This window comes from Topomyia yanbarensis, chromosome 2, assembly GCF_030247195.1.
Source record: "Topomyia yanbarensis strain Yona2022 chromosome 2, ASM3024719v1, whole genome shotgun sequence".
NCBI lineage: Eukaryota > Metazoa > Arthropoda > Insecta > Diptera > Culicidae > Topomyia > Topomyia yanbarensis.
In genome coordinates this window covers 325,222,148-325,236,853 of record NC_080671.1, presented here as the reverse complement: position 1 = coordinate 325,236,853, position 14,706 = coordinate 325,222,148, and the positions used below count along the sequence as shown (strand labels likewise).

The window sequence follows — 14,706 nt, the reverse complement described above, 5'->3', positions numbered from 1 at the left end:
TCAGTCCATTTCAACCAATTAGATCTGTCGGTTAGTTGATTTGTATTTGTTTATTAGCAACCTTACGGTAACCTGTCGACATATGCCTTAACTCAGGTGAAGGAAGCATAAAACTGGAACTAAAATTATTCAGATTAAATCTGGCGATTAATGTATTGACGAAAACTGTTCACCGACGAAACCCAACATAGTTGACTAATCGGTCGACTGGGTAAGTTACTGTTAAATATGGGGTTAGTCGTAGCCCATGTTGAAGTATACCGGACAATTGCTGGTTTTTCCTGACGGGATCCTTCAGAGCATTAGACTCGACTGAGGCCAATCCGCACCACACTAGCTTCGTATAAAACCTCACCTTCGGGAGCACTATACTGCCCATAACAGCATAAGAGTCCCATGTTGAAAAACAGCAAGCCGAGAAAAACGCTGTTCAAGATTGTCCCATCCATTGAGCCAAATGGATGGGACAACCATGTTTTGGTATTTTTTCGATATTTTCTGAATAAACCCGGTAATCTTATGTTGTGCAGTGTGATTCAGTGGTGATACAGAATACAATCCAACGGATAACTCATTTTCGACAAAAATTCACATGGGACTCTTATGCGTTTACGGGCAGTATAACACTGTTAAAATTATTCAATGTCGGAGATTTACTAGCTTATTGAAGGCCATGCAAGGAAGAACATATTGGCAATTTTATACCATCAAAACCACATTGAACTGTTTGCATATGTTTACTAAAACCTGTGCGTGACTGTATACAATTAAATGTTTTATGATCTTAATTGATAGAATGGTAGATTGAATGCTCCGATAACACATGTTCCTGAAATTTTGGAAAGTAAAAAATCAACATACCGTTTTTTGCTTCTTTGAATCTTTTCCAATTTCACTCATGTTATTCCTAATATAAGAAATTTAGGTAAATTTAAGCGTTTCGGTGTATCAAGATCTAACGCAAATGCAATCTCGTTCGAGCTCGACCTAGTTTTGTTATCTACTACACTTAATGCGAGAATGTTTGAAACCGTAGTTCAGACGACGTGGCTCGACAATCAAAGAAAGATACTACTTATCCGATTCGCGGTAAATTTCACTTAAATTCATTTGAATGCTTCACTTGCAGTTTTCCACAAGTGCTCAAATTGAGCGAACCAAAATCGTGTTTACATATGATGTTGTGTTCGTGTCAAGAAAATTTATGACAATTCTTTTATTCCATGGCCAAAATGAGGAATAGGGATGTGCAACTGCTACGCAACAATACAATATTCAGTATGTTGCATCACATTCACGACCTTCCTACACGTATTAATGTATCAGTCGAGGCATCTGTTACACAGTTACAGTCTGAGACTAGTGTCTCACAATTTCCTTATCCATCTTTGGGACAGGATGTGCGATGACGGTCTACATATTGCCTCCGGATTTTATTGTAATTTTGTATGGAAATCCGCTTAAAATATAATTTCAGACAAAAATGAAACACAGAAAAGAAATGTCGCAAGAACAGAAAATGTTCCGTAAAATCTGCTTTAATACATTAAACTTGTGTTTAACTTTTATAATAATTTTGCGAAGCAGAAACAGTTCGGCAGTTTAATTGCATTTTGACGATTCTCTATCAAACTGTTTCAAATACTCAACAAGTTTTAAACATTATTTGAAATTATATTCAGAAGCTTTGGTAAATGTTTGTGCTTATACAATTCCAGTGATGATTGATTGTTATGTTCAATGCTTACATTTTTGAAATGGCAGCAACTAATCTATGAACACTAAAGTGTTTTTGCAATTAATTTGATAATCTAATACATAAACTGTACATTATGTAGATAAAAATGTACAATTAAAAGATTAAATGCATAAACTATTGAACTAATGCTTACCAGAGAGATTAGGAGGAGAGAGACAGAGAGAAAGAGAGAGAGACAAATAGTGTGAAATCAAAAATAGCAAACCAATAGAACAAACCAAATAAACATTGTACATGCCTGATTTGGAGGAGATAAGTATTGTACATTTATCAAAAAAGAAACTTAAATTTTCGTCATTAGTCGTTTAGTCAAATGGTCGTTGTGAGCTGCATTCTAGGGTATATGTATTATCAAAACAAGCTTTAGAATTATTTCATCTCTTTGATCCCAAATCCGCAGCATTTGTATAACAAATCCAACGATCACCGTGCGGTTCGTTTTCAAACTATAATAGGTGTCATTTAAAGTAGTTATCATCTATAAAAAAAAGATAATTTAAAGTGCTATCTGTGGAAGCGGTTGCCAAAATTCTAGTGTTAAAATCGTAATAATCTCCCTATTCTCTCTGATGCTTACTTTGCGACGGGGGTGGATAAACTTTTTTTACATACTGTACCTACAAGTGCAACGGACACATCTGTTGCATAAATCGATTATTAAGACAGCCAGATCGCACACTGATACATAAAAAAACCACACTTTTTTGTAATTTTGCTACATTTTTATTCAACAAACATTTACAACATACTCGAATGTTCATATTAGAACGAAACTGAAACGTCGTTGCTTAAAACCTAAAAACTAGTTAAAAACCCATTTAAATCTTTGATACTAGAATATGACAACAAACAAATGAAAATCATAAATTCGATTAATTAGATTCCTGATCAAAATGATTGTTTTACATGCTACACTGGCCGAACAATTTCCTAAAGACAAGACCTAGTCATTCTTCTAACATCTTTCTGTAAACTGTATTGTGCCGTTATTCCTGAGTATACGTTTTCTTCTGTACACATTCGGCTGCATAATTTTTAGTGATCCAGAATACGCATATTACCAGAGACAATCTTGTTTTCAAGAATTGCTCCTGCTGGAATATCTATGCGATCACCGTGATTGGCAATGATAATGACTGTGCCACGCAAAGACACACCACGCCCAAATGTCACGTCACCAGAAACAGTTAGATGGTCCAGCTCTATTAGATCGGGAATTTTTGCAAAACGACCTAAAAACTCTTTAACTTTGCTGAAATGATTGTCTCCTAGTTTTACCAAGGGCGTGGTAGGAAACATGCGTTGCGGAGACATGACTAACGATCCGTACTTGAGGCTGTACAAATTAGACATCACGAGCAGTAAATCAGACGATTTCTTGACAGGCAAGAAGCGCGAACGTGGTACGTTGATTCCGATTCCTCCATCGAAGCATTTCATTGCTGCACCGACTGCGGTTTCCAACTGAATAACTCGCATTCCATTGTCTAGCGTTTTGTTGTTGACGATAATTTCCATATTCATGGTATCGGCTTTTAGAACGCGCTCCATAGACTCTAATCGAGCCCAGATATTGTTAGTGTTAAAAAATTTGAAAGTTTTGACAGATTTAAAGTCATCGACATGTTCATTTGGAACTTGCGCGATTTCAAGCAATCGTAACTTGTTTTCATACTGGATCAGTGTACCACCCTTAACGTCGGCGCGCGTTTTGTCTGTCACTTCCATAACGAACTCAATTGGCTTACCGCCTTGTTGATCCTTTCCCAGCAATCGATTCAAAATGTTGATATCCACCGTCGCTCCAAGGTTATCAATATTGGAGAGAAAACAGTAGTCACGTCCTTCATCGATGAACTTTTTGAGTAGACCAGAATTCTGAAAAGCTTGATAGAAATCACCGTGACCGGGTGGATACCACCTAGAATGATAATTTCATTAGAACATAAATTACTCAATTTGCTTTGGCCACATACGCTTCCATATCAGTTTCTATATTGAAATCTTTGGCTACTGGTAGCAAAGAGTCTCTGCTAATGCGTGGGTAACAGCTCTGGTTGAACGTGTAAATCTGCACTTGGAACCCTTTGTACTTGCGAATAACTTTTTCAGTATCCTCATCAGTGTTAAACGAGTTCATCAAAACAAGTGGAACATTGGCGCTGTATTTTTTGTTCAAATGTTCGATCTGCTGCACGGTTAAATCCAAAAATGTTAGATCGTTACGAACAGGAATAACACTTTTCGGTCCATGGCACCCCATAGATGTACCGAGACCACCGTTAAGCTTGACAACAACCAGTTTGTCCAGCATTGCACGAATTTCCGATTCATCTGGAGTTCTGAGACTAGAATAATCCTTAACAGCATCTGGCGGCAATCGCTCAATGCGATCCCACTCCACCGATGGTCCGTCCTCCTGCAAGAACCGATGGTACAGGGCTTCAAAACCACACATTTCTTTCTGTAGCGCGGGCTTTTTGGAATCATCCGCCGTTTGCAGCAGATTATCCAAATCCTTGCTTAAGCGGTTATACGCATCACGTTTGGTAGCCTCGTGGAATTCCTTGGTATCCGAAGGCACACGTTGGTGGCCCCGAACCTGCGAAGATGGAGAAAAAAGTTACATTTTGTTTACAGTTCATTGAATTACGGTAAATTAAAAATTGAAAAAAGGTGATTAACACTTAATAGAATTGGAGCCTTTATTGAGAGACTAGTCTAACTGGATGATAGAAGAATAATGCATGAGAAAATGATAAAATATGACAAAAGCCCTTGAACCCCAACTTCTCGTATTCTTATTAAAGTCGCAAGTGTCCTGCAAAAAATGTACGATTTGAGGCATAGTGGAGAATTATTATTATAAATGTGGGTTTTGGGAATGAAATATTGGCTAGTCGAAAGTTGTGGTATTTAATGTACTGCCACTAGAAGCATAATTGTCCCATGTGTATAGGGATTCCCATAGCACATGGGACAGTTATGCTTCTAGCGGCAGTGTATTTATGTCTCATAGTGCTTAAAACTTTAATCGAAGTAAGCGGGAGTCCAAAATTGGAAGCGGCTTAATATTGGTTATAATATTGGAGACCAACTAAGGTTACGATCAGCAGAGAACTTGTAAGAAGCCACCGCCATCGCGGCAAATCCTAAACTCGTTGGCAGTGTGCAATCGAGGAAGATACGCGGATGCAATCGTACAAGGAGACTTAAGACTAGCGGCTCTAGATCGAGCTCGGATTGTTCAACCACGATGATGATGATGGTGATTCCTAGACCGTAATATAACATAGTGCATCCTTTTGGCTCGTTGATCACACTAGGTTTCATTTTGGCTACGTATCTGTGCTTCCGAAATCCTAATCGAGACAAGTAGACTGTGCGACACAAAAAGTGTTACGTTTTTGGATTAGAGTCTTTCCGGTTGCCATGTCAGTGTCAGATACTGATGAGACGCAACCGAAACGCTATCATGCTCAATCCATGATGTTTCAGTGGCATTTAAGGTGACGCGATGCCAAAATCACAACAAAGATTTGGTTATGCTCGGGTACGTTCGAGTGACGTTCAGCAGCTGTGTGCGGCTAGAACGTACTATACCGATAGGATATGGCACGCACACAAGCGTATCGTTCAGCAATCTGGTGACTGATTTTTGTACCACGTGTTTCATTTGTTTTGAAAAATAAAAAGATACAAATTTCTCAAACGAATCACGAATTCCATGAAGAGAATCTATTCATCTGCATGTGCTAACATGCTTACATACAGTGATACAATGTCTAAGCAATCTGAGATAAGACATTTAAGTTACAAACGATTTTGTCTTGCGCGCCAACGCAATGTTTTTATTTTGGCGATGAAATAAAAAGAAGAAGCAAAAACGACTTCAGCCATTTTAGCTGCTACCTTGTGACTCTATTCAGCATGTCCTTAACGCGGCAAAAAGAACGACGAATTTTTTGCAACAATCAATGTTTCATTTGAAGACTGCAATGCTTATTTTTTTTAAATGTGGACCTTTTCAAATTTGGTGGGCATTTGCTAACAAAATTGTATTGGATTAAATGCTCAATAAAGATGTTGTATAATTTAAATTTATTGAATAGAAAATCCCGATCACTAAAATAGCGAAGACGAATTTTGCCGTTGTGACCGAAACTTTGTGATTTCCTTCCAGTAACCTTCTCGACTGCTCAAGAAGCAGTTTCCAATCACATTGGCTCAGTACACCTAATTTTAACCCTTTAATGCCCAACTTTTTCTATTGCATGTAGGGTTTCAAAACTATTTTTCGGTGGGATCAAGAAACACGAAAAGTCTTTTTTTCATAAAGATAGGTGCTTCCCTTGCAGTGTTAGAAGCTGCTCAATTTTTACCTTCTAATGCTCAATACAATTGTTCTAGAATATTTACAATAGTTCAATTGTGTGGAAAACGTACATTTTGAACAAATTTGCTGAAGACACGTAAGCTCTATCCTTCGTACTTTCCATTGCACGAACTATCCAAATGTAAGTTTTAGGAAATTAAGTGAAAAATCACCCTAGAAGCAAGATTCGAACCTGCAACCCATGGGACTACAGATATTTAAAAGGTCCAAATTTTTGGTCGACTTAAAATAGACGCAGTTCTTTGCACGATATTCGAAAAAATGTTTGCATGCGTGCAAAAGATTTTTTGATTTTGACATTTGCCCTTCAGCTATAAAAGTATCCAAATAAGATGAGTAATTTTGTTCTAATTTCGCTACTACTACTTGCACACCGAGCTAGCGAAATCGTTAAAAGTTGCCAAATCAACTGACACCAGCGTGATGGCAACCGGAAGGGAAAAGTGGCCGATATTTTCAAGCATATGAAGCTGTCGAAGCTCACACAGAAATCTAGACCAACATATGAAAAGGGCGTAAGTGCAAATGAGAATCTCTCTTTGTTTATTTTCTCGTACGTTAATTACTCGGCCGTTTTTACCTTTGCTGCTTAACTATTAGCATAATACGCTAGGCAAAATCAGAGTCTTTCGTTATATACTGAAAAAATGTTGGGAGGTTTTATGATGAAGCCATAATAATCGAAAGCGAAACTAAACACAGAGAAGCTCTCATTTGCACTAACACCTCTTTCACGTGTCGATCTAGAAATATCTGGTTTGGCAGGCTTTCTGTACACGTGATTTGAAAATCGAAATTTTCATTGCGACCGAGACCGTCAACCACGAAATTTACGTGAAAGAGTGTAAATGTGTTTATGCGACTAGACAAAAAAGGGAGATCTCCTCGAGATTACTAGTATTCGAAAGGATATAGAAAATTGACCTCTACACTGGTAGGTGGATAGGTGCCATATTGTTCCAGAAATTAATAATTGTCTATTTTTAGTTAAAATTAAGGCATAATAACAGCAGTAAATAATTTTGGCCAGGATTCGACCCCAGTTACTGCTCTGTGCGTCGGTGATAGTCACTCAGTGCGGACAGAGATCGACGGAAAATAAACGAAAAAATAAATTGACTGTAACACCCTTTGAAATGGAAAAATCATTTGAACTAACAGCACTAAGTATATTCTACTATTGTTCTCCACAAAAGTGTCTATGCACTATACATAATAGCAGAGAGATATTTTTTCCAACAGATTTCGAACTTAGCCGTAACTATGTTCGAAAAATCTACACTGATGAAGGGGGCCCTTATGTTGGACCCCCGGGTCCGTAATTTCCCTCTATAGCCCTTTTTATACACAGTCATAAACAGGATTTCTAGGCTCTGCCTAAAGAACAAAATATTAATTTACAAACAAATATTTAGACCGGCGATACTATATGCAGTGCCAATTTAGGCAGGTTTTTGTGTAACCAAGAAGGATTCAGAACAAAATTCTGAAAACATTTCATTTTCAAGCGTCCTTTCTGATATAACACAAACGATAGTTGCACAGATTCGTAAACATAGAAACAGAAATTAAGACGAACTGTATTATAAGTAATTCCTTCCCAAAATCGTTGCAATCATCAATTTATCTTTACAGTTTATAAGTTCATTTTTAAGATTTATTTAACTCTTTTATTCACATGTCAAGTAGTAGGCTTGAAAATTACTACTGTAAAAATCACCTAACTGCGAAAGCATATTTTATCTTAATAGTAATTAATCGAATGATGCAAGCAGTAGGGATGTAAAGTCAACACTTCGTCGCTGTTGTGCTATCTTATGACAAACGCCATTTTGGGGTAAAATGAGTTAGATATGCCACATCACTAAACTAAAAAATCTCTACAAAATGGCGTTTTCAGAATTTTGACATTCTGCTTGGTTATTGAAATATAGCGAGGAAGATACTGAGAAAATTTAAATATTTTGCTTCAAACGACTGTGTCTGGGGATTGGCTCAAGTTATCTTGATGTATAACAAGTTTTTATGTGTGAAACTATTTGGGAAACACACTGGTATAATCTTTTTCAAAACAAAAATTCACGAATTGTGAGAAAAATGCAGTTTAAGTTTTAAACTGGAAATATAGTATATTTGGCAACACTGTCCAAAAATAACTATTTTTTCTAGATTCCCTGACTCATTTCCTTCAAAATGCATCTCACAGATTGTTTCTAGACCAAATGAAGCCAAAGATATGAATAAAAGTTAATAAATGATGCTTTTTTGTATGGAAAATTTTCCATGCACGATTATGACACGCCATATAAATTTTGTCATCAATACACGCCTATGCCACGTGTGAGCGCGACTTTTGTTTACATTTATAGTAAAAACTCGCAACATAGTCAACCGATCTTCCCAATATTTGAGAGATTAATACAGAATAGATAGAAGCATCAATTGTCTTTTTTGACAGAGGCGACGCGTCGGTACGTTCAACCTGTTCATTGAACAGGTAAGCCAAATCAGACAAACCGAAACCCATTTCAAGTTTAAATGAACTGTAGAACTCAGCAAAATATTTTCAATGAAGGGAAAAATAAAACACTAAGGTCATTCAGATTTGAACGATAAACCAACCGGTCTCCAGTAAAATTTCAGAAAATGGTTTCACCAGTTCATCCTCAAACATGCACGCATCTCGTACTCTCACCGCACGCTTTGGATGGAGCAGCAGCAGCAGCCTGAGAGCCATGGGCGACGGTTTTTTTTCTATTCTCTTTTGCACCGGTTCAATATCAAATGTTGAACCAGCGTGCATTGTAGCGATGTCCATTTGCTCGTTAGAGCTCTGTGTGCGAAACGAGAGCGCTTTTTAATTTTCCAACACGCTTCGCAGTTGTGCCATACGTTCACAGCTGTCGGTCGAACGCTTGTTTTCTTGGGTAGTCTAACCAGATGTTTCTGCCCTTGGGACATATTAGTTATAAGCACGTATGGATTTGGTTGGTTCAACGAAAGTAATAAACCATGTACCTGCTTCGTTGAAATTGTTTGTTCTTTGCATTTACACATTAAAAACATGTCTACTGAAAATGTAAAATGGACATAATGGATTTCATTCGAATCGTTTCGCGTTACATTGCAATAATGTTAAAAGTCTCTTTCTTACGCCATTTCGCGAGGAAAATGAATTTTTTGGTATTGCATATGCTGCCGCTAGAAGCATAATTGTCCCATGTGCTATGGGAATCCCTATACACATGGGACAATTATGCTTCTAGCGGCAGTATGGAACATTTAAATTTCTCTCCTGTTTTGTAGAATTAATAGATGATTTCAAACAGGTTAATAAATGTTTCAACCTATCTTATACAGAAGAAGGAATAATTCTCGGTGTAAAAAGTAAGATTCTACATTGGAGGTTAATTCGAATCATAACATGACTTATGAGTATTCAATAATACCTTTAGACATGGTTGTTGAGATTTAAATTGAGAAATCTTTTTCAATACGAAGTAAGCGGTTGCATATACGGATGAAATATATCTTTTTTGCTTTTTCTGTGGAACTCTCTTGAATTAGATATTCCACAAGACATTTGTTTGATAATTCACCGATGGGTTTTGACAACAAATTTGTTTTGCTCAACTCCTGCGATCAGAAAAACCCGTCCGCCAAACATCTTTCGTTGGTACTATTCGTTCGATGTTAGAATCGTCGATTTTGAGGGATTTTGTAGTATTGAACAGGTTGACGGTGGAACCACGCGTCGCCTCTGTTTTTTGAATTGCTTATACCATTTATAATTTTCAAGATATTCAATCTCAAACTTTAAAAATCGTTTTTCTCGAAAAGTGCTAAATGGCGCTTGTCATAAGATAGCACAACAGCGACGACTTGTGGCTGAACACCCAATATATTGAGTTAGAAATGTAATGTAACCTAACAATTTACTCAAATATGAAATTAAATATTAGAGTATTCATGTATAAGTTTTTTTTTTTTTGATTGGAAATTTATCGTTACTCGACTTACATGAATGAACAATATCTACTAAAAAATTAGACAAACTAGTAAATAACCTGTGAAAAAGAAAAACACACGAATTCAGAAATTTTCGCATAAATAAGCGCCAGTTATTTTAAAGATTGACGCGAGATAATATTATGTTGAGGTACAGTCACGTGTTACTGTTATCAATGCAATTATAGTGTATTGCTATAACAATTGGTCGCGTTTGAATGACCTCGACTTAAGTTAATGCAATACTGTTTACCATTCGTAATCTTGGAAAAAAGTATAAACCGATGGAATAAACAAGCAGTATTATCATCGCCAAGAAAGCATACAAAACAATTAAACCTAGATGCGGTACACAACTAGGGTCAGCGCTAAATAATTGTGGTATTATGTACAGTTAGCAGTGGAAATTGAAAAGGTCCTGTTTTCAAATATTTTAGCAAGTGATAATAAGACCAATCTTTTAACAAAATTTCGGATTATGCCAATTATCTCTAATTATTTTGACAATTGTAACTGTAAAAGTACCGCAAATTGGAATTTACTACATTTTTATGATCCAGCAAGCGATTACAGGAATTCTAGGAACGTTTTACATTATAGAATCATCTAGCTACGTTGGCTTTGAATGGGTTTCATGTTTGAATTTGGGGGAAACCAATTGTTAATATGGAGTATTTGAAAGCAAACTTATATATTCCCTGGTTGATGGGAGGCGGTACGATAAAGCTAAATATCATATTTATAGAAACAATGCCGCAGCAACTAAAAAAAATTTTTCACGTAAAAGAAGTCAATTTATTCTTCGAATTATTGAAGATACCATACAAATGCACCAAACGATTATTTTTAGTAAAATGATAAACAATTGTTTGAAATTGCGATTTTACGGTGTGATGTAGCTTAGTTCTACCATTCATTACTGGTTCATCTACCCTAGATAAGTGGAACTGAGTTGTGTTATTGTTACAAAACAAATACTAACTTGACCCTCACCAACATGTTGATTGATCATCTTGAATTGTGTATCATCACCATCCGAACTACTGTCTGCGATAGAATCGAGAACTATGCACGTGCTCTGGAGTCCAAACATACTTGTTCGAATAACTAATCACTTCTTTTCAGACCTAGCATTCGATTCTACGCCACTCAACACCGATTTCATGCTCGTTCTGTTCGATGTTAGTAGCACTACACTGCTGTTCGACACTACGCTGTTCGAATTAGTGAATCACTAAATCATACATAAATGGTGTTTCCAGTAATTATGCGAAACCTCATAAACGAAAACAATGATAGCACGAGGGAAACAGTTAAACGCGCTATTGGCAGCCAATGAAGCACAACAGATGACTTAATACAACCAAATAATAACTAAAACAAACACACGAGCGCACGTTAGTCCGCGCCTTTCTTTTCTTTCGCCTAGACGAATAATATGCGCTCAACGAATTCTTGAACAACACTGAGCCAATAATCTTGACCACTTACATATTTTATAGATAGATGTTTTTCTTCGCCAACAACTTTAGAATGAGCCCAGTGTGAGGTTCCAGTGAGCTCCAATGCGTTACAATAGAAGTGCGCGGTACAATTTCGGTGTACTATGAGTTTCATTGGCTTAAACACGCATACGGATGAAGTGGTTACTCACACATTCTATCAGCAGAATAATATGACTTGCTAAAAAATTCCATGACCAACTTAAAATTTCAAAATAAAAGTAACAATTTCATTTGCATGATGAAATGTCGAATGGGCATTGACAGAGCTACAGGGTACGCCTAATCAGTATTACAATCTACTTCTGGATTTATGAATCTTTTGTGCTTTTATAGTATCATCATTAATCATTCAATGCAACAGTTCATCAAGCGTTATCTAGTCGTTTGGTTACGATAGCAGTCGCAGTTTTTTTTCATTTCTCTCGTTTAAAGGAATCCTATAGTGTACACTGATAAAATTCGCTATATTGAATCTATTGATTTCAATATGATTTTTTGCAATTGGTAAAGCACATAAAAATAATCTATCACACATAAATATCATGTGAAAACTATTGAAATTCATGGGGCGCACATCAAAATTATAAAAGCTTGCCACATAAAAATTTGCTTCATAGCAGATTTCACATCAGATGCATATGTGATTAATACAATTAATAATTTTAGCATTTTTGTGCATATGCATATTATGTGTGTAGAATACATAAAATATAAGTTTGGATGTTTCGCAGTGTAAGCCCATATTTTATTATTGTTCAGGAACACTTAACACTTTTTGATTCGTAATGAACCGCACCCTAGTCAAGACAGCAAGCTTAACAATTCTGATCAATCTGTTTCAAGATAGAAAAAAATCAGAACTACTTTTTGGTATCTCTTAAGCTATATTGCACAAAATATAGGGATGTAGGGTAACAGGTATATTTTGGTCCGCTTTAGGAAGTCATGAGAGAAACATCTAAAAATACGTTTTGGCTACTTAATCTGGATCATTCAATTGGCTGATATGTACGGCATTATCTTTTTTGGACATGTAGTGTTCCACAGAGTCTAATAAGCGTAAATACTTGGGAAAAATGAAGAATCACGAAGGCGCATTTGTCTTATTTAGAACCACCCAACTTTATTTTTGAGCGTAGACAAAGCATATTGTGGACTATCGTTTTCCCTTTGAGCCATTGCTGCAAACATATTTTGGACCGATCTCAAAACATATTTTGGACCATCAAAATGTTCACATATCTTACTGTGCATGATGAATTTGTACATGATTGACTAGAAGGTGCCTTTTTGGGAACAAAAAGTGATTTTTTTAATGCAGATTTGATATGCAAAAACGTGCCAGAGCTAATTGGGAGCATGGCGATAATGTTTTCTTTTGGAAATAACTAACAACCAACATAACAATTTTAATACATCTATTTTTTATGCTATATTTCTTATTAGTTGAGAAAATTTAGCTAAACACTATTTGTTTTTCCATAACGAAGAAAATTGTTTAACCCCTTCATATCCTTGTTGTTTGTGGACAACAATGTTTTAAACAGCTATAACTTTTCATTGAGGCGAGACTAGTTCACAAAAACAATTAAGGCTTATAAATGTGACTATTACCTTTGATTTGAGCATTAACAATTACTAAGATAAGCTCTAGAACTGAAGTTATTGCAATTAGACTGATTGAATTCCGATGGAGCAGTGCTTCCAGAGACAGTTAACGTTGACGACAGAAAATGAATTTTTCATATAACTTCGTTTTGGTATTGAAAACTGATAAAACTTATCAATTCAGACTGTCTTTGGATACGTTTTCCACGTAATTAGACTACTGTAAATATTTTAGGAAAATTGTATTGAGCATTGAAAGGTAAAAATTAAGCAGCTTCTAGCACTGCAAGGGAAGCACCTATCTTTATGAAAAAAAGCTTTTCGTGTTTCTTGATGCCATCGTCTTCAAAAAAAAAATAGATTTGAAAACCTAAAAAAATTGAGCATGAAAGGGTTAAAACCGTGCGCGTGAAAAGTACAAAACCTTTTTTTTGGAGTTTGCGTTTCGACTTCGTCTCATCAGATTCCGTCACTAAGTTAGTACAGGACTAAACTGATGCTGGATTGACGCTACTTCCATAAAACGAATTTGATGCAATTTAAATATAGCGATGTATATTGTTATCAATAAAAATAAAATCGTTTGTAGATTTGTAAATTCGTTGTTAGTTGCGATCTCAGAGCAGCGGTAACTTTAAACTCGATTATCTCGAAATGTTGTTTTCCAAAAAAATAACATTTCCCGTGATCACGATTGCGTTGCGTTGTGTAAGTACTTCGATTGTAGACTGATGACTCTCATTTCCACCCACACTACTGGAGGAGCATTGTTTGGGAATAACAATTGATCCTGTGATCCTGTCCAAGCGAGAATTGCGGGCCACGACCATCTTTACCGCAACGTGGGATACGAGAAAGGAAGTGTTGATGTGGTACTTACTTAACGGAAGGCCCCGACTCAGTGACACTCCCATAAGTACCACGGATTGGGTAGTGGGTGGGTTGTTAGTCAGGATTCGCCTCAAGCAAGTGATGTGACTAAGAATATATTTTCGTACATAAAAAGTTTGAATAGTTTGACTGTAGGACACGTAAATGTTCTAGATGTGAAGGCGTTTAAACTCTGTGTAACCATTTACCGAGAGTTTGTTTCATCGAAAATGCCGGCTGTCGGGAGTGTTGTTGACAATATAAAATGAATCATAAACAATGAGTTTAAAAGTGGTATTGTGGACTATTCATAAATTGTCACGCAAAAATTGCCCAATACTAACAAACTTTCTCTCATATTACCACGTTTTTTATAGAGCTTCCATTTCCCGACGGTTTTCAGCTTCCCGGGACTCGGGAAATAAATATGAAATGAGATCCTGGGAATACAGAAAAAAATAAAAAAGGATCATTTTCTTGAAAACTAAAGGTAAAATTGAAGTTTTCAAACCTGTTTCATTGCATGTATATTTATCGTAAAAGCAGTTGTCAAAAGATGT

At 36.3% G+C, this 14,706-nt stretch overlaps 2 protein-coding genes across 4 annotated transcripts in view; both read right to left on the bottom strand.

Annotated features, from left to right (window-relative positions):
* Positions 1-1,182, bottom strand: part of LOC131683815 (bifunctional 3'-phosphoadenosine 5'-phosphosulfate synthase) — a 42,559-nt gene extending 41,377 nt beyond the window's left edge. The window contains exon 1 of the mRNA XM_058966146.1: positions 862-1,182. Within this exon, the coding sequence (XP_058822129.1) occupies positions 862-900 (39 nt within the window). The 5' untranslated portion in view covers positions 901-1,182. The remainder of the gene's footprint in view (positions 1-861) is intronic.
* A 1,276-nt stretch (positions 1,183-2,458) lies between these two features.
* LOC131683813 (UTP--glucose-1-phosphate uridylyltransferase) overlaps positions 2,459-14,706 on the bottom strand; it is a 35,488-nt gene continuing 23,240 nt past the window's right edge. Inside the window, exons 1-3 of one of the 3 annotated variants that reach the window (XM_058966139.1) lie at positions 11,146-11,610; positions 3,736-4,361; positions 2,459-3,680 (exon numbers count right to left, since the gene is read on the bottom strand). In XM_058966139.1, coding sequence (XP_058822122.1) covers positions 2,795-3,680; positions 3,736-4,361; positions 11,146-11,256 — 1,623 coding nt within the window. In that variant the 5' untranslated portion in view covers positions 11,257-11,610 and the 3' untranslated portion in view covers positions 2,459-2,794. Of the gene's footprint in view, positions 3,681-3,735; positions 4,362-11,145; positions 11,611-14,706 lie in introns of those variants that run through there. The other 2 variants (XM_058966140.1, XM_058966141.1) reach the window with 2 other exon arrangements.